At 32.6% G+C, this 23,498-nt stretch overlaps 2 protein-coding genes across 2 annotated transcripts in view; both read left to right on the top strand.

Annotated features, from left to right (window-relative positions):
* Positions 1-21,637, top strand: part of LOC143071773 (histone RNA hairpin-binding protein-like) — a 38,718-nt gene extending 17,081 nt beyond the window's left edge. Inside the window, exons 5-9 of the mRNA XM_076246343.1 lie at positions 12,265-12,324; positions 12,886-12,951; positions 13,144-13,257; positions 14,018-14,161; positions 19,802-21,637. Of these exons, the coding sequence (XP_076102458.1) occupies positions 12,265-12,324; positions 12,886-12,951; positions 13,144-13,257; positions 14,018-14,161; positions 19,802-20,105 (688 nt within the window). The 3' untranslated portion in view covers positions 20,106-21,637. The remainder of the gene's footprint in view (positions 1-12,264; positions 12,325-12,885; positions 12,952-13,143; positions 13,258-14,017; positions 14,162-19,801) is intronic.
* Positions 740-8,482, top strand: LOC143070917 (uncharacterized). Its single transcript, XM_076245014.1, has 5 exons — positions 740-1,250; positions 3,908-4,048; positions 4,756-4,822; positions 5,454-5,521; positions 6,165-8,482. The coding sequence occupies exons 1-5, from the start codon at positions 870-872 to the stop codon at positions 7,908-7,910; spliced, it is 2,403 nt and encodes an 800-aa protein (XP_076101129.1). The 5' UTR covers positions 740-869; the 3' UTR covers positions 7,911-8,482.
* Positions 21,638-23,498: the final 1,861 nt, after the last annotated feature.

The following is a 23,498-nucleotide window of genomic DNA, read 5'->3' as shown; positions in this document are numbered from 1 at the left end:
ACGAAGGCGGATTTTTTTTTTGAGAAATAAAGGGATTCCCAGATGACGTTAGGGTCACATGACAAAATTGTGAATGAATTGATAGAAAAAAACAACTTTCAGCCAATCAGAATATGTGTAACATTCAAATTTGAATTATTTTAAATTGTTAGTGCGATTTCTTTTTACATGTTTCTGGTTGTTTTTGTATTTTGTGAATTTTGCCAAAATTACTAAAACAATACGGTCCTTTGCTGAAAGAAAATTTCACTTTTGGTGAAATAGAAAACTTTTATTTATTCTTCTAAGAGAAATTTGGCGCAATCTTCAGTCAGACCAATTTGCGACGTCATATTCATGATGATGACGTCATGACTTCTTGTGCACATAAACATTGAAGACATTGACCAGCTGATGAGTGGAATAGGTGCCAAAGTGTTCTAGGTATTTCTTATAATAGAAATTGTCTTTGTAGTGTTGATTTTGTAAATTGGTTTTAATGGACAAAGTTCAGTTATGATATTTGGGAAATCATTTTGAAAAGGATTCATTTAAAAAAAAAAAATTATACCAACATCAGATGTTGACCTTTTAATTACATATACTTCTTCAGGACATTTTTACCTGAAACCTTATGTTAATTCAAAATTTTACTATTATGGTAGAATTAATATTCTGTGATTAGCAAGATACAGACCATAATGTTCTGCAAATCTCTCTCTCTCCTTCTAAGCATATTTATTTATTTTAAAGGGAAACTTCGCAAAAAAATAAAAAATTGATATGTTGTTCTTTAAGCATAAAAAATCCCATTCTCATAAATATAAAAGTTTTATTCTCCATTTAAAGAGTTCAAAATTGATTTCTGAAATTTACTATCAGTTTTTGACATGACGCCATCTTGCCGGCATCCCCGATGTGAAAAGTCATGTGATATCACGGTTTATCCAAAAACCGCAAAGTTTCAAACGAATCGGGGATTCAACGGACCGTTCGTTAAAATCTCCCGTCATCAATCGGAGATTGCCGTGCAGTTGTCCTTCAGTGTCAAAATGTCTTGTCAAGTGTACGGTTGTTCTGTCCGACAAGGTTACGGCAAAAGTCTTCATCGTTTTCCAGACCCCACAAAAAAGAAAGAGTTATATCAAGCATGGTTGTGCAACCTTAACCTTACATCAAATAGTTTCATCTTTAGCAAGCACAAGTTAGTGTGTGAAGACCATTTCGAGAAAAGTTGTTTCGAAACAGATTTGATGGTAATTATACTTTTTTAATAACAGAATAACCTTGCAGTTATTGATAGCTATAATGTTATCAAATCTTTATATGATGAGATCACGTTGATTGAAAAAAAAAGATGGTAAGGAAATAAAGATTCAATTACAAGTAATGCATTTTCAGTATTTTGTAACAGCCACTGACTCGGAAAAGATTCATTAGAATGTCTGTTTTATACAAAGTGCATTGGTGTATATAAAGAAAAGTTTCGTATTTAGTATAGATAGTGTTTTAAATTAATAAAGTTACAAGATTAATACCTTTTTTGTTATATATAGTGTATTGGTATATCAGGTTATATGTCAGTTATACGGTATATATAAAGAATAGTTATGTATGAAAAGATACAATAATTGTTAAATTTATACGATATTGTTTTATTGTCAGTGATATTGACACGGAAAAATATTTTAGCTGGAACATAAATTAATATGTTGATATAGTATAAATTAATATGTTGATATAGTATAAATTAAATATTCCCAGGTTATTGATGTGTAAATTTCGGAATATTGGACATCTCATTGTTATTTCTTTTATATGATGTGTTTTATTAAAAAAAATCAAGTAAGATTTACATAATATAAATTGATACGGGATCGATTTAAAATGGACACTTATAATGTTGCGTTTAACAGTTAAACGTGTGACCCTAGTATGTTGTAAAATTGATTTTTTTTTCTCTATTTGCTACATTTTTTTTATACATTTGTCGGCTTCCCCGCGACTTGATGCTGGCATGTCAGACTTAGTTCAAATTTTTGATGGAGGTCGTGTCAGAACGACAGATTCAGTTAGGTATTCCAGTGACATCCTGTCGACTAAAAATTTGTAATACACAGTTATGTAATACATGTCCCTGCATGGCCTCCTTATTGAGTACCAGGTGTGCACAGGTAACATTCATTGTATAAAACTTAAACTACCAGTTGTTATAAACATCCGGTGGTCAGTATATATCTGAGCCTGAAAAAATTAATAAACGTTGTTTGAAATCATAAGTCCACCTGTTTTTTTTTTATAATTAGAAAAAAAAACATAATTTATAAACATGACCTTTGCAAATTTTTGGATAAGAAATAAGTCTTAATTGCGGAGTCATTTTTGACGCAAATACGGCGTTTTTTTTGGCGTTTGCAAAAAAATGCAGATATAAAGTAATGCAGCACTTATCTGCTTATCGTCACGTTAATATTAATTAATTGTAGATTATATGTATATTTCCCTATCTTTATAATGATAAATAAATTGTTGAATGGGAATATAAAATTTAAAAATCATTGAAAGGGGAAAATATTTCTATGAACCCCTAAGCTACTTCGATAGTTTGTTGTAATCGGTGCATTTATACGTGTGAGTGCATTATCATTACATTTGCGCACAGCTTTAGATTACGCAAAGCACTTTTTATAATTTTACAAGAAATTAATGTATGTAATAGTTTTATTTTGTTCAGTGGAAAATATTAAAGCCTTGATGCATAAAGACAAATTTTGCCTTGCAAGTTATAAATGCTGAAAAAGTCACGGATAAAATGTCACATATATATAGTATACCTTTTGCATTAAAAATGGTCAAATTATCATGAGACCTAACTCAAGTTGAAAAGTAAAAAAATAAAAATATATAAATTAAAAAAAGTGGCATATCTAGGACAACTAATAATTATACGAAGATGTGGTATGAGTGTCAATGAGAAAACTTTCCCTCCAAGTAACAATTTATTGATGAAAACTATTATGAGCAAGGTATGGCTTTCAACACGGAGCTTGGCTCATACCGAACAGCAAGATATAAAGGGTCCCAAAAATTACTAGTGTAAATCCGTTATGTTTGATGTCCATTTTTGCGTACTTCTAGATTCTATAAGTGACAGAGAGCAACTATGTATTGAAAACAATTTTTAGATTTCCTTTGAATGACCATGCCCCCCCCCCCCCCCAAAAAAAAAACCCATAAATACACGTAGTTAGTAAAACGACAGATTTTTTATATTTTTTGTTTTTTTTTGGGGGGGGGGAAGGGTTCTCCGAAGAACATTCAATTAAAAAAAAGAAAGTGCGGGTGTTGCTTTTCTGCGTGATCATTCATTTCAAATTTCTCGCCTTCTTAGTTTTAACAATTATTATATTCAAAAAGTGCCTGAAATATGATTATACAATATAAATACAGGGATTCGGAAACAAAAAGAACTTATATAAATCCGTCTCCCTTTAAAAAAGAATGACAAAATTAAGAACATAGTATATAAGAAACTCGTATAATCTAAGCTTCAATTCACATCTAACATGTTTATTCTAAGGTCATCTTATTTTACACATTTCAGATTTTTGAAGTGTATGCATAACATTTTTTTTAAATGTTAGAAGTATATTTTAGCTATAAAAGTATATTCCAATTTGAGTTTGTATAAATTTTATTCGTATGAAACTCTTAAAAATGAACAGAAAGGAAATTAGGTCGATTATTTTGTTTTGTCAATTACAAAAATTGGTTTCTATTGAACAATTGTTCGTACTTTTTCAACTTACTGTGTCTCACAGAGAAATTTGCCACCTGTTTTACTCCACAAATGTTGGAGCCCTTTGTGCTAAAATAAATGCGGTATAAAACAAAGTTAGGAGCCAAAAATTGGAATTTACAATAAATCATTATATTTCAGGGCAGGCTTCTTGGCTTTACCAATAGACGCCCTAGACTAAGGTCAGACGCTGTGCCAACAGTGTTTGCTTGTAATCAAGACACCAGGGAGGACAGTAACCTGCAGACAAGAAAAAGAGTATTGAACCAGGTAAAAAGTTGAACAGTTATGATTTTTTTCCACAATGTTTGATGTTATAAAAAAATAAAAACGAGTATTGACTAAATTGACACATTTGAAATAAGAACACAATATTATAACTGAGAATGGATATATAAGAAGTAGTTAACAATAAAAGTTTGAAGTGATTAAATACAATCAAAAGAATGTTTTGGACAATCTATGTTATTTTTCTCAGTATTGAAGGATATAGATTTGTTTAACTATACATCTAACATGAACTTAAAAAAGGCGGATAAAGGCAATTGATAATAATGTCCAGCTTACAATATTACAGGCCTGGGGTACTATTTTTTATGGTCAATGTGTCCTCCTGTCCGTCCACCTTCTCAAATCTATTTATAAAATGATCAAAATAATCTGTTGTAAATTATGAGTCATATAAGCCTGAAACTTCGAACAGATATACCTTATACATGTAGCATGGTTCTCCTAAAGACTATAATGTGCATGCCGAAATTGGGCATTGGTCCCAATCAGACGTTTACTGAAGATGGAAACTGTTGATGGTTTACTGATGACACATTTTCTAATCTTCGAGATTGGCAAGCAAAATAATTTGTTTTACCATATTTCTTCAGCGAAACATAGAAAAGCACTGCAGAGTAGAACAAATGGAGCATTTGTAGAAACTTTTTTATTTTAGTACACTCCTAATAATGTTTCAACTCTTTCAGATTCCAGTACCATTACACAATGTGGCCAAGGAGGACAAGTGGAACTCAGCTTTGACTGAATGCAAAGGTAAGCATATATATATCCTTATTATTAAACTGGCTAATCCGACACTTTTAGCAACAACATAGATCAGAATAGTTATACATGTACCAATGATGTTATAACCAGGATACTCCATTCTTAAAGTAACTTTTAAAAATAATTGTTACTTAGACTTCACCGGTAAAATGTTTTCATAACTATTGAATTGCATACACTATTTTCTTATTGCAGACACGAGAGAAAAACCTACAGTTACTATTGATAAAAAGATGGTTTTAATATTCCAGTAATTTAAAAGTTTTTTAATGTGTAACATAAAATTGACTTTGCCCAGTCGATGAGAACACAACCGAAAGCAAGGCTTGTTGTCTTGAAATGGTTTACATCTTTGGATTTTGCAAGTACATGTAACACTTTCGTGCGATTCCACCTGCATACTGTAAAAGTTATGACTTAAACCAACCGACTTAAACCAACCTTCATTTTATTAAGTTTCTAAGTAGTAAATGTTGAAAGGCATTATTCTTCTGAGATGTTGAGCAGAGGTGTTCTTTTTTCAGGTTTATAAATTATATCACGCGAAAACTAACTTGACAAATGTTTGTTGTTGTCTCATAAACAACTATGTAACTAAACCATGACTTTTTTTCTTTAGAAAACAACATTCCAAAGAAGAAAATAAGACAAGGGGAGAAAGCTGAACAGGAAAATATTGGAAGACCTGTAAGTATCATTTGTTTTATTCTTATTGCTAAATTCTACGAGGTCAATATTTTGTTATGGGAGGAGACTGCTGCAGAAACATGGACGATCGTGGGGGGTCTGTAACCACCCCCCTATTTGTGTGGGAAAGAAATAGTTATTTGGGTATATAGGGAATCACATAGGCATGACTGGAACAGCCCCCTTCTTGTATGATACAATCCAGGTGCGGATCCAGAGGGGGTTTCCGGGGGTTGGAACCTCCCTTTTTTTTGGACGATCAATGCATTTGAATGGGGACATATAATTGGACCCCCCCCCCCCCCCCTTTGTCCTAGGTTAGGAACCTCCCCCCCCCTTTTTTTTAAATGGCTGGATCCGCCCCTGCAATCTGTTGTCTTACTTATAGATTGTTGATCATAGAAAATTAGATTTACTTTTCAAAGTACCGGTATGACAAATTAAGAGACTTAAAAAAAAATCTTGATACACGAAGATAATTTATAAAAGGATTCACTAAAGTCGATGATTTGTATTAATTTTTTCACCATTTACATTGAAACCAGTTTTTGTATCACTGAATTTTACAATAGTGGTATAAATTTAAACTGTCTGTCATTGTAAACGCATATTGTTATTTTATTCACAACCCTTTCCTTTCCAGTCAAAACCGTTAATGGTGGACGTCAGTGTGCAGACTTTAACACCTTCACAACTTCAGACTGACTTAGACATTGGGACATCTATGACTAACAACAGCTACCTCCAGATGCCTGTTATCCCAGCACAACCATTGGATACAGCGTTTATTAGCTCACCAAAGAAAGACCAGGACACATCAGATGCATCCACACCTTCACCACCACCCAGTCCAGACAAAACAGACAGTGACTGTTCGTATGTTCCAAGTGACGAATCCCACGACTCCAACCAGTCAACCTCTCCAGACTCCCAACATATCACCACAGAGCCAAAGATCATTGCTTTCGAGAGCTGCTTGAGGGCACTTTTTTCAAGAGTTGTATGCACAGAATGTGGGGAGCCTATATCTTCTGACGAGTCAACGATTTTATATAATGGTACGGCCATGAAAGTCAAATTTCTGTGTATGAGAGGTCACCAATCATCTTGGGAGTCCCAACCGTTAGTCAATAGTAAACCTGCTGGTAATTTAATGGTCGCAACTGCTATCATCTTGTCTGGAGAAACCTTCTCAAGGATTTCCCACTTTGCAGACATTCTATCCTTGAAGTTTATTGGACAAACACAGTACTATAGTATACAGAAGGATATAGCCATCCCAGCCATAGACCATTATTACAGCCTGCAACGAGAAGTTGTTCTTCAGCAACTTCAGGGTAAACAGCTTGTCCTTGGTGGAGATGGCCGTTGTGACAGTCCTGGCTACTCAGCAAAATATTGCACCTACACTTTCATGGACACACTAACAGGGGTCATTCCAGATTTCAGTTTAGTCCAGGTCAACGAGACAACATCGTCTACAAAGATGGAGTTGATAGGTTTTCAGCGCTCCCTTAGTAATATTGAAGATGCAAATCTTGCAGTTGATGTAGTTGTAACGGACAGGCACGTGCAGATACGGAAGGCAATGGCAACAGACCACAGCAATAAAAACCACCAGTTTGATGTATGGCACTTATCCAAGTCTGTAAAGAAGAAGATCCTCGCCATAAAACCAAAGAAGTTACTAACAGAAGTGAAACCATGGATTCCATCTATATGCAACCATGTCTGGTGGTGCTCCAGAGAAGCTAAAGGTAACCCAGATAAGCTAGAAGAGACGTGGACCAGCTTGTTATACCACATTTCAAACAGACACACATTTCCAGGAAAGCTAGTAACCAAATGTGGACACCCCCCATTGAGCGCGGATGCTATAAGAAAAAAGAAATGGTTACCTAAAGACAGTCCCGCCTACGAAGCCTTGGAGAAGGTGATCACCAACAAACTGATTCTGCGAGATATTCGTCACTTAGATCGGTTTTGCCACACTGGATCGTTAGAGACATATCATTCTATGATGTTAAAATACTGCCCAAAACGCCTGGAATTTGACTACCCATCCATGGTTGCCAGAACTCAGCTAGCTGTCGTAGACAACAATGTCAATATCGGAAGGAAGCAAAAGACTGGCGCCAATGGTATGCTGTCCTTCACGACTCGGTGTCCAAAAAGCACTGGTAGATGGACCGCTCGTAAAGTGTACGAAAAGAAAGAATATGACTTCAAGACAGATATCTTGCACTCTGCCATCAAAAACCAACAGGAAGGAACCAAGAAGAAAACGTTACATCAACTGAAGTCCCTCACGCTGCCGAGAAACATCAGCAAGGACCCTACACCATGTAAAGAGGACTTGGTCGACAGCCACAGATCTCGGTTTTTCTAGTTCAAATGACTTTGCCTGGACCTTATTAACTATTTAAAGCTTTTTCTACTTGTAATATGATCTCAACCTCATCTTAGTATAATTTTCCATTTTCAATTTTATGATGTATTTATTGGTAAATAAAGTCCTACTGTATACAAAATCGCATGTTTGTTTGAATAAAAAAAGTGAGGTCGTTGAATAACCAAATAGAGAACAAACAAAGAATGAGCAGCGGAAGGGCTTATAGTCATGTTAAAAAGGAGAAGATAGTGTAGAGAAAAAAAATCGAATAGAGAACAAAAGAGAATGAGTGTCGATCAGGTAAAATAGTCATTGTAAAGGAGCGAAGATAAAGAGTGACATAGTGAAAAAAAATGTTAGCTTGACAAAGTTATTGCTAGCTTTAGTAGTTTTAGTTACTAGTATATAAATACACATCGTGTACCGGATAGATATTCTTGTGTTCTAACTTCATGTGCAAGTTGCTGCATTGCAGGGTTAAAAATAATTATGTGTCATGAAATATATATGACGAAATGTTTAAAAATGTGTAAATCTATTTTTTTTTTAAATTGTTATATCGTCGTGTCACTGTGTTTCTTTGTTAAATTTATTTAGTTTGTTAATGATTGTGAAAACAGTATTAAATCTGTTAATGAACATCATACTCGTTTAGTTATTTAATTGTTACGATGAATTTATACTGGTGGCTGTAATATTAGTACGAGTATAGCAGGACAAAATTCCCACACAATATAATTAAATTAGACAAAACTTGTTCATACACATTGACAATTCATGGTCCGACATTCATGTAATATTTGCCAGTTGACTCTTATACTGCTTTAACTTCATCATCTGATTCATCGAATATTCCTGTAATAAAACACTAAAAAAAAGAAAGGAAGTATATACAATCAGAGCTTCTCCTTGGTATACACTTTTAAAATACAAATGTATATAGAATAAATTACATCCCAAACACATTATCTTTGACTTACGATGTTGCGTGAATACACACTAACCATGCTAAACCAATAAAACTATATAGCAAGATGCATAACCTTGTTGGCATAAACTTCTCGTCAGACACAAGACAAATAATCGCTCTCTTGGACATACATGCATGCAGCTTATGATATCAAGAATAAGAGGTCGCTGTCTGTAGGTTATTGTTTAGACTGTTTACTGACTGTTCAGAGTGAGACATGTCACTAGTGTATTCTTGGACGCATTCATGCACCCCATCCGGCGATTGGAACTCTTTTATGATAGTGTTGACAACTATGCTTGTAGGGTGATTCTGTTTTCTTTTCAAGTGATTGGCCTCTCCTAACACAAACAAACGAACGGTACGATATTAATCTGCTTTGTGCAATTAGAAAGAACCTCTGGAGCTCGTCCTCTATGGCGCTTATACCTCGGGAAAAGTATACAAGTAAACATTGTTTCAATGTGTCGAACTGGTCTTATGTTTGGTGTCATTGTCAGCAATACATTACTCATCTAGGCTTTGAAGTACTACAATTACTATATTTGGAATTAATAACAGCTACCCTTTAGTTTAGAGTATTAAATTATATTAGAATATAGAAATTATTTCCTTTCATTTTCATGTGTTTAAACACGACAATTCAAGACCTCATACAAGAGATAAATCAAAAGAAAACTATTAGTGAGTAAGAGTGGATTTGTGGGAAATTAGTCGTATAATTATGCTCTCTAATCCATTTGTAAAAAAAAATTCAAGATGGAATAAACACTTATTTTAAGAGCTTAGATTTATAATTTATAATTAATGAGATTAAAGATTATTGGCATTCAGTTCACAAATAATTCGTCTAAGTGATTGTGAGTTGTATTAAATTATGTAAAAGAAGATAAAATAAAAAGCAGGCATTGTGCTATTATATTTTTTCAATAAAAACTTTAAAATAAGTTTTGCGATTGTTTGCAGTTGTTAGCATTTATACATCGGCAGATTCAATACAAATAAAATAATTTCGGTAAAGTAAATTAAACACATTTGCAATGGTATCTCCTTAATAATTATAAATTTAACAATTATTTTTTAAGATTAAAAGTACTATAATTATTTGACTGTTTATTTGAATCTTTACGAATATTGCCGCATAAAACGTTATCAAAAATTGTTTCAATTTAAATTCTGTAAACTTTCCGAATTTATAATACGAATCTGAATTTATTTTCAATTAGTTCATACATTTTAATTGTCATCGCGTATTAAATCTTAATGTATTAGATATGGCACACACTCTCTGTTCATCCATCCCAAATAACAACACTCATACCTGTGTACGCTTGAATTCACACCTGCGGCTAAATTGCTACAAGGTAAACGAATTGACATGAAGCCGAGAAATATACAGTGACCGTTACAAAATAATTAACACACTCTGCTCACACATAAGTTGCATTGAAATGATTACCAAAATAATAACGGTAAATAGAACGGAAATATTTTCAGTTCAATATAAGTAAAATTGTTCAATAGATATTTTATGAATAAAAACTCAGCAATAATTAATGAAATTATTCGAAAATATTTACTAGAGATAGTTTTATATAGGAAGTTTAATTCAATAAATACAAAACGGTATACGCATATTCATTTTCGTCCATTCTTATATTGTGGTTAATAACTACGACCATTCGTCAGATGTGCGCTTTTAATCACGTAAATTGTCGATAAGCTATAAGAATTAAAAAGATTTTATTTTTTCCCAGAATTCAACAAATCGGGCTAATACGTCACGACCCACTCGAGATTTTCAACCAAAAAAGTTACAAATACTTGATTTTCTCCGTTATTAGAAGGAATATTAATTTAAAACTTTGCAAATGTGTTTTTTATGTTGAGATGAACATAATAAGATGATAAATAAAAAATCGCGGAATTTCCCTTTAATTATTTTAGCAACAGATCAATCTTGGTCACAATCAAATGTTAAAATAAGTTACTTTTAAAATTATGAAAATAAGAATAGTAAAAATATTTGATTAGGTTGAAGATATGGTATCGCATGACAATAGTTAAGAGTGGGGGGAAAAAACCCAATTTAACAGCAATGTAGTATAAATCTTGCAAAAATGGATTTGTTCCCCTCTGTAATGATAAAAATCATTACAAACCATATTACTATGATTATATAAAATTATTACATTGCTTCAGCTTGCAATGAATTACAGTGATTTTCCAATGAATCAAAAAAAAAAAATTTCACATGTGAAAAAACTCGGTTATTTCCCTCCTCTGATGTCAAACAACAATAGCCGATAGGTTTTGTCGATGTCGTTGCATCAAAAGTAACTGTGAATGTGTAGAAAAAGATTTAGCCCCTTAAATTTTCTACTTTAATTCAGCTAAAAATCCCATTGACATTGTCAATGTAATAAAAAGAATAACTTATCAAAGAATTCAGATAGTTTTTTTTTTATTTAAGGAATGACTGTAATATTTTTTCTGTCTATGAAGAAATAACATAAAAAATTTGGTGCACTCTGAATAACGTGTGTAGTGGGTTATTTAAAAGTGTGCGCCACATTTTTTATGTTATTTCAAATAGACAGAAAAACTATTACAGTCATTTCTTATAATTTAATTCTAAATTCCATTTGAAACCGTAGAAAACCATGAAAAAACGTTGATGACTCACAGTCACATGACTAAATTATGTCTATGGGCGGATAACAAAATAACGTCAGCCAATCAGAAGACTCGTTACATCCAAAATTAAATTATTAATAAATGACTGCCATACAAACTACCTAGTTCAGAGTTCAATTTAGAAAGTTACTTCTCTTGTTTAGTTTAACATCCCTCCTACTAAAGAGGATTAGGAGGTAGTAACTTAAGTTTCCATCTATCTGTCCTTCTAATAAATTTTGATCCATTGCATCAAAATGATTGTTGGATTATCCAAGTGCATTGTAATACAAATATTATAACAAGAGGTTTTTTATTTCCCAAACTACAGGGCCCTTAAAGGACATATAATCAGTTACAATTGATTGACATACCATAATACACCTTATCGCTATTTGTCCGCCATTACTGGATATCACACAGGTTCCCGTAAAATTTTGACGTCATAAAACAAAATATCTGATGCCACAATGGAAAAGCGATTGTTGTATGCGTCAAAAGTTCAAGCGGCAGGGTCAGCCGGGATTAGCGATAAGGTGTATTGTTTAATGGTTAAAAAAAACAATAAACAATGTATACAATTCCAATGATTGCCTGTGCTTTGGAAAAAAAGACTAATTCTCATGCATTCTTGAGTAAAGAAAGAGCATCATTTTAAATAACTTGAAAGATAGATGATTATTATGATATTTTTTTTTTTTGTAGATACACACCAGACAGATCAGGTAAAAGATTACAGTGGGAACAGGGAGCAGATGGAAATAGGTTTGTTATTTTTGACAGTTTAATTCTAATGTATTAAGACTTACTTTTAGCTGACACCCCAAAAGGACCAGTGTGATCTGTTATATTAATTAATAAATTACAGAACAAGTTTACCCTCAACACCAAATTTTCTAACACTACCATTGAATAAGTTAACAAAAAATGAATTCAACCCATCTAATGTAATTTAGATCCTTGAAATAACAGATATACATACTGTGGATTCAGTATTATTTGTTGGATACCAATTTTCCTGGGTACAGGTGAACCATGAATTTAAAGTTGTATCCAGACTTTGGCAGAACAACGAAATCACATATCCACGAAAATGCAATGTTTCCGCAATCCACGAAAATAAATGAATCCACAGTAAAATAACATAAGATGAAATGCAACAGGGGAGCAAGTTAAAATAGATATATAGCCAATGGCAGTGAAACAGTGGAATAAAAAGATCTAGTTATTATCTTGAATGAATAATGTTAATTTAAGTTATATTTAGATTATGCTCATATCTTGCTCCTTATGCTTAGAAATTCTAATGAGTTGTTCTATTAATAGGTTTGCTGGAAGAAGAAGATTAGAAATGAAAGGTGACGATAAAAGGGAACACAGAGGTGAAAGAAGGTAAATTATATATTTAGACCTGTATATACAATTCTTGAACAGTTGTTTAATTGTTCCGTCTAGGATAAACTCCTTAAAGGAAAAAAGTATTACCATTTCAGTTTGAGGTTTGCGCTTTGCTATCAAATTTCACAAAAGACGAGACATATCTCTGTCAACAGTTTATTTTATTTAGACATCTTTTTTTTGCAGGAGTTCCACAATGGAAAAAGAAACTGATGAAGCTATACTAGAAAGAAGACAGAAAGCAGTTGACTATGGAAAGAACACTTTGGCTTATGATGAATATATAAAGGCAGTTCCAAAGTAAGATTCAAAATTTACTTTTATTTTTCTGTAATTTATTATAAAAAGTACTTCAATCTAGATTTACCATTTGAAACTCAAGTTCAAACTTATCTTCATTCTTTTGATACATGCATATAAAAAGATTTGGTATGATTGCCAAATGGACAACTATCCTTCAGAGACCAAAAAAAAGAATGTAAACAACTTGAGATCACTTTATAGCCTTCAACAATAAGCTAAACCAATATCATACAGCAAGGTATAAAAGTTTTTTGCATGACAAAAAGGTCTGCATACATTCTCATTCCACCTAAATGATCAGACTACTTCTAGGAATTGTTGCACTAATAACTCAAATTTGATTGTTTTAACTTTTTTTGACAAATAATCAAGATAAATGTACAAGTGATGTTTATAAATCTTTTGATAGAGATTAACCCCAGTGATATGATATTCATTGAGGTCAACTACCAAGATTGAATGTCCTATCTTGGGTTAATAAATCATTTTATCCTGATTCAGTGAAATTTCTCGTAATTTGATTGGCTGATATTGTCCTAATAAATTTCAGTACAATTTTTTATCACATCAATTGGAATTATCTCCCTTATTTATAACATCAATTGGAATTATCTCCCTTATTTATTACATCAATTGGAATTGTCTCCCTTATTTATTACTTCAATATTGGAATTGAAATTACCCTCTCGTGATTTTTTTATGAGACAAAAATTTTAATTATGGTCGTATAATAGTTGATATTGTTTTCTCATTTTAGAAATCAAAGAAAGAAAGGCCATCCTAGAACTCCCAACAAGTTTATGAAGTGTAGTAGGAGATCTTGGGATTGTCAGGTCAGATACTGGAGAATCAATTTACATCAGTGGGATCCTCCTCATGTAAAACAACAGATGGAGAATAGGTAACATATCTTATATGCAATGGTTTTACTGTAAATTCAAACATTTTTGTCATATTTTCCTTTTTGCCAAAAGTTATCTAATATATAGCATTTTATGAATCACAATCTTTCATTAGTCATTCAACAGTTGCTAAAATAAAAGCCCACACAAATTGATGAATTTCCTGTGTTTTTATCATTTTCACTTCTCTGGAAAAGGGTGGTTGTTTTTCTAGTGCTATATTTTAGACCTAGCCATTGTCAGTAGTTCTAATTGCTTATTTTGTGTAAAAAAATTGTAAGGGTTCCCCAAAACCCAGTGTCTCGCCTTCTTTTGCTGTTAATCGCAGGCTCAACAAATATGAGGGAAAAAATAATAGAAATACACGTTTAAATACTATCTTCTGATTGAAGGAAGCTTCTGTCTAAGTTTGGTAAAAATCCAGGATAGTTTATGAATATTGAATCTTAAATCTTTAACTGCAGACTTTATGTAATGTTAAGTGGGAGAAATACTAAGTCTATTTATAAATAAAATACAGTCTTCACGCTGAACTGCTAAATCTACAGGCCCACAGCTCAATTTTTGAAAATTTTTTGTTAGATTCTGTTGGCCTGTAGGTCTGATTTTTACAGGCCCGAGAGCAATTTTACCAGCCTGGGCTGCCTGGGCGTGAAGACTGAAAATATGGATAAACAGGTTCAAAATTTTAACAAAATGTCCATCTAGATACTAGCTTATTAACAAACAAGCTTCTGTCCAAGTTTGGTACAAATCCAGGAAATTTTAAAAACTTTAACCACAGAGTGAGTGTAATGTTTCCTGGTAGAAAAACTAAGTCCATTTATAAGTTAACTACGGAAAAAATGATATTATTTTTTTACAACTTTACTTCTGATTACTATCTTATGATCATAAACAAGCTTCTATCCAAGTTTGGTAGAAATCCAGGATTGTTTAAGAAAGTTATTAAGATTTCAATAACTTAACCACAGAGTGATTATTTGTGGACACTGCTGCTACCGTCGATGGAATGTAGGATCGCTATGTCTTGCTTTGTCTCACTTTTTCGACAAAAGTTGAAGGATTGACAAGAATAAAACACATTTATAACAGTTAATGTTAAAGTTCTTACTTTTTTAACCGGATTTTTGTGACAAAAATGTTGGTTATTGATTTGGGGATGTATGGCCGGGCGGGCGGCAATCAAATGTTGTCCGTGCATTAACTCATGAACCGTTCAACCAAAGCTTTTAAAATTTTAATATGTTATTACTGACAACTATACGAAGGTCAAGTACAATAATGGCGATTTTGACTTTTACCGTTCAGGAGTTATGGTTCTTGAAAGATTGAAAAATGGAGTTTCTAGTCGTGTTCGTTCATTTACGCTTGAACTGTTCTATCAAAGCTTCCCAAATTTTAATATGTTGTTACTGATGACAGATTGGAGGTCAAGTTCAATAATGACGATTTTGACTTTTACCGTTCAGGAGTTATGGTTCTTGAAAGGTTTCCAGTCGTGTCCGTGCATTTATGCATGAACTGTTCTACCAAAGCTTCCGAAATTTTAATATGCTGTTACTGATGACAAAATGGAGGTCAAGTTCAATAATGTCGATTTTTGACTTTTACCGTTCAGGAGTTATGGTTCTTGAAAGATTGAAAAATGGTGTTTCCCGTCGTGTCCATGCATTTTCTCATGAACCATTCAACCAAAGCTTTTGAAATTTTAGTATGTTGTTACTGATGACAAAATAGAGGTCAAGTTCAATAATGACGATTTTGACTTTTACCGTTCAGGAGTTATGGTTCTTGAAAGATCGTAAAATGGTGTTTCCATTCACGTTGTTGCATTTACTCATGAACCATTCAATGTAAGCTTTTCAAATTTTAATATGTTGATACTGATTACGAAATGGAGGACAAATTTGATATTGACGATTTTCACTTTCACCATTCATCAGTAATGGTTCTTGTGATATTGCCAGGACACAAATAAATGTTAATAAATCCGGTTTGCTGTCATTGTGACAGCCTCTTGTTAATCTTTTTAAATATTTCATAATATGGTTTAGATTATATACACTTTGGTACAATATTAAGCTAAAGTTTGTGATAACCTTTTTCTACGACTGAAATATTTTGGTTTAACTGATCCCTTTTTACTATTTTACTTTATGAAACTGCCTACACTGTTGAAAGGTGAATAATGTAATAAAAAGACCTGAAATGAAACAAACATGTATATATCCTAAAGTATAGGAATGTTAAATTATAATTCCTATCACCTCTTACATTTAAGTCAGAACTTTGGTTTGCAGTGATAAAGAACGAATCTTTAAAAAAAAAAAACTTACCCTGCTTTTTTCAATAAAAGATGTATCAAGTTCCAAATCTTGCATAGTTTTTTTCTGGAAGTTGTATATGCAATACCTAAATAAAGAAAGCATCAGAGTTTAATACAACAACCAGTATTAAGGCGAAGTGTACGTAATTGCACGCCTCTAGCGGAATACGGGATTAAAAACGTTCGTCGTTAGTTACGCAAGTTATCTCCCTTACTCCAAGAAAGGACACACGAGAGATAAACTACTTTCTGCGGTTATAATGAATCCAACAAGCACGCCTGTGCTGTCTTAAACCTCATAGAAATTATCTGAATAACTCCAATTAGAAATCACAGCATTCTGTACGTTGTTCTGTGTGCAGCCTGACTTAAAAGCACTGTTTTTTTTTTTTTTGTTTTAGATGCGTAGGAGAAGGCATTTCGTGTTTATGATATCAACAGAAAGAAAAAACGCCTCACAACAAAATTATAAACAAATAAAAAAATAAACATGTAACAAATTTTCTTCTATTGATATCAAATTAATTAAAATGAAACCTGAATTGACCCAACAATATCGTTTTAAAAAGCTGTAGTCTTGAACGAAAAACACAGTACTCAACGTAAAGTTTTATAATAGGTTACAAATAATTAATGAAAGACGTATGAATTTAATTGTTTAATCAAAAAGACGTTGAAATGTTCGTATTTTGTGCAATTGAAAATTTAAGGACATGACTTATATTCATATAAGAAATCAGACGATACCAAGAGAATAATTTGATCACTACTGACACTAGTGCAACACTTACAAGTCGGAAGAACAAAGACGGAAAACAAATAAAAAATTAACAAAATATGCCCCAAAAATTACTCAGTAACTTAAAAATTCTAACATTTATCTTAAAATAAGTAAAAATTATGTCATTCAACTCCCAGTTTTCAACTTTTTCTACATGTGCAGAAAATAAACAGGTGTCTTCTAATCCGTCCGCAATTTATGGGAAAACTAAATCTAAATTTAGAACCATATTGAAATTGAAAGTACACATGTAAGATAAAATATAACATGTCATTTCTTCTTTCACAAATTCCAATTTCGAAGAGATATATAGCGAAATCTGTTTTCTTTTATTGTGCCTGTGTGCATCATTCAAAATTAGAGAATGTAATTTTGAAGTATCAAGTCTCAATTCAAGATTAAGAATGAATAGAATATAGAATTACGAGGGGGGGAGGGGGTAGGACCTTTATCGGAACTCCAGGATCCGGGAATTCTATTTCCGAATTTCGGGTAGTCGGGATTTGATTTTTTTTAATTGTAATCTTTTTTAATCTTGTAACTGCAATTTAATATTTAGTGGAATGAGCGGTGAAATGTGTTCAGACTATTACATTTCGATTTTTTTTTAAATTTAACCAAAGTTTACTGCAAGGGGTGTTTAACGACCTCGATGATTATCCATGAGGATCTCACACTCGGTCAGCTCTAGGTTTTCACCTAGTTCATTATCATACAAGAATTGAGAAGCCAGTGGTTTACTAGTCTTATAATATGAGATTTTTAAGTTCATATAATTTACATTCAACGTTTTTATGCCCCACCTACGATAGTAGAGGGGCATTATGTTTTCTGGTCTGTGCGTCCGTTCGTCCGTCCGTTCGTCCGTCCGTTCGTTCGTCCGTTCGTCCGTCTGTCCCGCTTCAGGTTAAAGTTTTTGGTCGAGGTAGTTTTTGATGAAGTTGAAGTCCAATCGACTTCAAACTTGGTACACATGTTCCCTATGATATGATCTTTCTAATTTTAATGCCAAATTAGAGATTTTACCCCAATTTCACGGTCCACTGAACATAGAAAATGATAGTGCGAGTGGGGCATTCGTGTACTGAGGACACATTCTTGTTTATTGAATATTTCAAGGTTTTTTGACTATCAATGTTGACCCCCCCCCCCCCTTGTCAATTGATTGGATAAAACGAATGGATTGCCGCCCCTATTTCAAACTGAAGTCCTATAAACTGACTGGTATTCGAATTTGTTAAAAGAAAGAATTGGTATCTCTATTGATTCAATACCGTAATGCCGAAAATTTGTTTCCGCGAATTCCGAACAGCTAGAAATTCCCGAGTTTCAATTTGAGTAACTCGAATAATTCAAGCCCTTTCCATGTCCGATTTTCTCCCACACGAGAAATGTAGCATTCGTACATCAGCTGAAAAATACGACTGAATTATTCGGGTTACAATTTGTGTAAATCTCGAATGCACATAAAAGTAAAGGTCCAGCCCGACTTTCGGAAATGAACTGTTGTAGATTTCAGATTGATTTCCAGAAATAAAAATCATACAAAAATGTTTCACGCAAATATTCGTCTTCAGACGTGTAAAGTTATACAACGGTTACTAGCCGGTCTGGATTGTGATAAAAAGAAGCGCATGCGATGCATAAAATATATAATGTCGTGGCTCAGGGATGTGTTGAATTATAGAGATGCTTATGCGGCACAAAGATAAGATTAATTTACCCAAATGTACTAAGAATTGCCACACAACTTAAATTTACTTGAATATTGATTTGTTATCCTGTACCAGACAGATGGCTGATATTCTGAGAAGAGACCTTGATGAAATGAAGTTTTATGAGAACAAAGATTTTGAAAACACGTCGCAGTGTTTAGATTTTAACAAAAAATAAGGCACCGAGGTCGAAAATAGTTCTAGTTCATAATGAAGAAAATGTCAACCGCTTGGCGATCTCCGCACGCACCCGAATATAATAGACAAATACAATACAATAGTACACAAAACGTAACATAAAGAACTTAAGACCGAGCAACACGAACTCCAACAAAACGGTATATATTTCATACAAGTATAGGACTATATGAAGCGTCGTAACTGTTGCGGCGACGTCAATAACGTTGTCGTTGTTTTTTGTTTTTTTTACACTCAAGATTCAACTTTAACAGGGTATAGCTTGAAAAGTAGCACGGTTGCTAAGGACTTTCTTTGTACCAATCGATTCCTCAGACATTTTAGAATCGTCTCATAAATTTAAAAAAAAATCGATTGTCTAATATAATAGAAAATCTTGGAAATGTAACAATTCCTGCCGAATTTCACGATTTTCCCTATATATCCTTTGTAATTTTGGTGTATGATGCTGTTAACTTCAACAGCTCGTATCTCAAAAACGAAAACGGTTACCCCCTTTTTTTATTTTATTTTCCGATTTATTTTTACAAGCAGAATCTACATGTAAAATTTTAAAAACATCCATTGTGTAGTTTAATTACGTACACTTCGCCTTAAATGAATTTTGTTGTTACAGGAAAAACCACATTTTTGATAGTTCATCAGAAGACACGGCCTATTCCACATCTCCGTCTGACTGTGAGATGGAATCATGTTCATCATCCACAACAGATTCAGCATCATCCAACATCAATGTTCATATCAAGAACCAAATCAACACGATCAAACAAGAGGAGGTTGACAACATCTCCCCCCCACCAGCCTACATCCAGACTGCTGACTCCAAGGACAATCAGACAACAGATAACCAAATGGAGGATAAATTCTTTGAGGATTTTGAATTGGATTTGTGTCTGAAAGAAGAGGAAGAAATTTACTGAAATCATGTGACTTTGTTATTGACCACTTGTTCTCACTATTACATGGCCACAGTTTTTACTTTTATAGTTTCATATAAAGATTTTAATTCTTAAAATGAGTGACGGAAAAGATGTGATTTTTTTTTTTTACTGAAATGTTCTATGTTTTATGATTTTAGACGAGGAACTGCGTTGTGACATGTTTACATATATAAAGATCAGGAATTAAAAAAAAAAGGTTTTATTTTAGATTCAGTCGAAAGAGATTTTATCTAATCATTAGTGCTACTTGAGTTTCAGGTTAATGTACAGTGTATGATAATTATAAAAGTGTACAGAAAAAGAGTAACATTGTGTATAGATATAAAAAAAAGAAACTGATCTTGGGGGTTGGAATAAATAACTTTAAAAAAGAAAAGATGTCATGAGGAAAACATTTTTTCCCTGTTTTCATCTAGGAAAACAGAAAAATAAATATTGTCATTATAAATGTTCAATTTACTTTAAATTTCCAATTTAAACTTGAAAGAGATGAGAGAAAAAAAATACATAAAAGTAAATATATAAGTAACATTTAAAGTGAAACCTCCTATAAAAAGTTTGAACATTTTAATTAGTGAACATCTATTCCTCATTTCTTTTTGCAATAAATTAAATTTACTTACAAGTAGAAATATTCTTGTGGCGGTCCAATTCAAACATTTATGGAACCCAGGGAAGGCAATTTGTATTTAAAGCTTTCTTAATTTTCATATATTGAATGACATTAATCGGAAAAAAAATGTCCATCCTGGTTCTCATATTTGTTTAATGGATCAGTCTTTGTAAACGTTAGAAATCATGACTACAGATAAGTCTTATTTGAAAAAGGAAAAAAAAAATTGTAAAATTGATTAAAAAAAAAAAAAAAAAAAAGAATATCATTGGTATATATGCATGTAGTGCGTTTAATGAATGTTGTGTCAGATTCACTGATTGGAATAATGTGAAGATATTTAAAATACTAGAAAGAAGTTAAAATCCATTCCCTCTATTATGCTATTTTATAATTTAATATTCCTTAACGTGACTTAAAATATAGAAATGCAAAAAATGTCCTTTTACTAAAAGTCCACATTGTTAACAGAATATAATAGTTAAAAACCATCTGAATATGTATAGTAATTATCATCTTTAGCTTATAGTTTTTGTTTTGCATGACCTAAAAATGTGGTTTTGCAAGTGATATGTATCAAAATTGAGTTTTAAATGGTTCGTGTTTTTAAAAGAATTAGTGTAAACTTTTACTAAAATGAGAACTGTGCTCTGCAATTTATTGGACGTTGATTTTAAGGAAACTAGATTAGGACGGGAAAATTGTTTTATTTAAAAGAATATTTTTATGGCTGTTCCAAATGAACCGTATGAATGTTTGGGATGACGTTTTAATTGAAAAACTTTTATTTTTTTACACATTCTTTTTTAATGCTTTTCAAAGAGTTATATATTCAATGTATTTGATGATGATGTACCTGTTGAAGAAAACATTAAACAATAAATATATAGTAATATAAGATGTTCTCATTTATTTCATTGGCTTAAAAGGGACTTTATTAGATTAATCATATTGAAGACAAGGATGTGCTGTTATTACAACTCGAATACAAATTGATAAAGAAATTTGTTCATCTAGATCATCATGAACGTCCAAATGAATTACAAAAAAGATGAAAGGGACAAACAAAATTCATATTAAAGTTGAAGAGAGATAACAAAACCATTGCTAAAAACAAGAGTCTACAAAACCCAATATAGAAAATTAAAGACTTGTCAACTTTTAAGCCCTACCAAAATCTAGGGTTTCAAATTTGGATAATATATCAAATACAAATATTGTATATATTGAGCTTATTGAGTTGTAGAAATTGGCAGTTCATTCAAACAAAAATCGTAAGATGTAAGACACTGGCCATGGATTTGAAAGAAGACAATAGCCAAAGATAAAACAATACATCACCTCAAAATACTATTAGAATTCTTGATGACCGGATTACAAACCTTTTTAACCTGGTTGCACAAAATTGTGAATCTAGCTTTTAGTATGGTGATATTTTTGAAAAACAAGTATGACGGACATGAACCAACAAATATAGATTGTTGCAGTGTTAACCTGGGATAAATTGAAACTTATGCAGAGAGTATAAGTGTTGTTTATTCAGATGGAATGGTTTCTTCCATGAAATGGGGCAGTTGATTCTATTGTAAGGTCAAAGGTCATGCCTAATTTGGTCTGTCTGATATCAGGGATTAGGTTCTCAGGTTACAATTGCAGGCTGCCAGCTTCTCACTTTTGATTTGGCTGTTGAATACAAAGGACATTTACTCTGTAGGAATAAGTTTTCAATTTCATTTTACAAGTCATCACTGGGCAACCGTCTATCAATATTACTTAAGATGTCATTTCCTCAAGGACAAAAGAATAAACTTGTAACAGAAAAACACATTAACAAAATTCAAAACATACAAGCGTGCACACTGATATGTCTCTCCTCTACTCACCATTGTTTTTTTGTTGATAGTCCTGAATAGAAAGCTTTACTAAAATTATTAAATAAACTAAACATGATCCAAGAAAATGAGGTCAAAGGTCAGATATACCAACTGGAAATACATGTACACCTTGCAGTCTTTCCATACACTAAATATACATGTAGTTGACCTATTGCAAATCTAAGAAACAAACTTAACTGATCAATGAACCATGAATATGAGGTCAAGGTCAGATGGGCATCTATACCTTATAATCATAACATGCTTTAAATATAGTTGACCTTTTGCATATAGTGTCTAAGACACAAACAAACTTAACCAAGAAAAATTAGGATTGTCCACTGAACCATGAAAATGTGGTCATGGTTATATGGTAATTGTCCGACAGACATATACACCAAATAAAGTTGACCTATTGCTAAAATTATAAGAAAAACAGACCAAAACCCAATAACTTAACTTTAATCACTGAACCATATAAATAAGGTCAAAGTCAGATGACACCTGCCAGTTGGACATGTACACCTTACAATCATTCCATGCATCAAATATAGAAGACATTTTACTTACAGTATCTGAGGGTCGTATTGCATTTCCTGTAACAATAAATTTACCTTGTAAATTTTCAATATTTGAATATATATTAGATAATTTTTATGCCCCACCTACGATAGTAGAGGGGCATTATGTTTTCTGGTCTGTGCGTCCGTCCGTCCGTCCGTTCGTTCGTTTGTTTGTTCAGGTTAAAGTTTTTGGTCAAGGTAGTTTTTGATGAAGTTGAAGTCCAATCAGCTTGAAACTTAGTACACATGTGTCCTATGATATGATCTTTCTAATTTGAATGCCAAATTAGAGTTTTAACCCCAATTTCACGGTTCACTGAAC

Source organism: Mytilus galloprovincialis, chromosome 4 (genome assembly GCF_965363235.1).
Source record: "Mytilus galloprovincialis chromosome 4, xbMytGall1.hap1.1, whole genome shotgun sequence".
Classification (NCBI taxonomy): Eukaryota; Metazoa; Mollusca; class Bivalvia; order Mytilida; family Mytilidae; genus Mytilus; species Mytilus galloprovincialis.
The sequence above is the reverse complement of the archived record's forward strand: the minus strand, read 5'-3'. Positions and strand labels throughout refer to the sequence as shown.

Excerpts from the sequence above, each read along its gene's own strand:
- LOC143070917 (XM_076245014.1), top strand. The coding sequence starts at position 870 with ATGACGCCATCTTGCCGGCATCCCCGATGTGAAAAGTCATGTGATATC. Across the intron at positions 1,251-3,907 it reads TGATGGTAATTATACTTTTT|ATTATATTTCAGGGCAGGCT; the intron begins TAATAACAGAAT and ends TTACAATAAATC. Across the intron at positions 5,522-6,164 it reads AGGAAAATATTGGAAGACCT|TCAAAACCGTTAATGGTGGA; the intron begins GTAAGTATCATT and ends TTTCCTTTCCAG.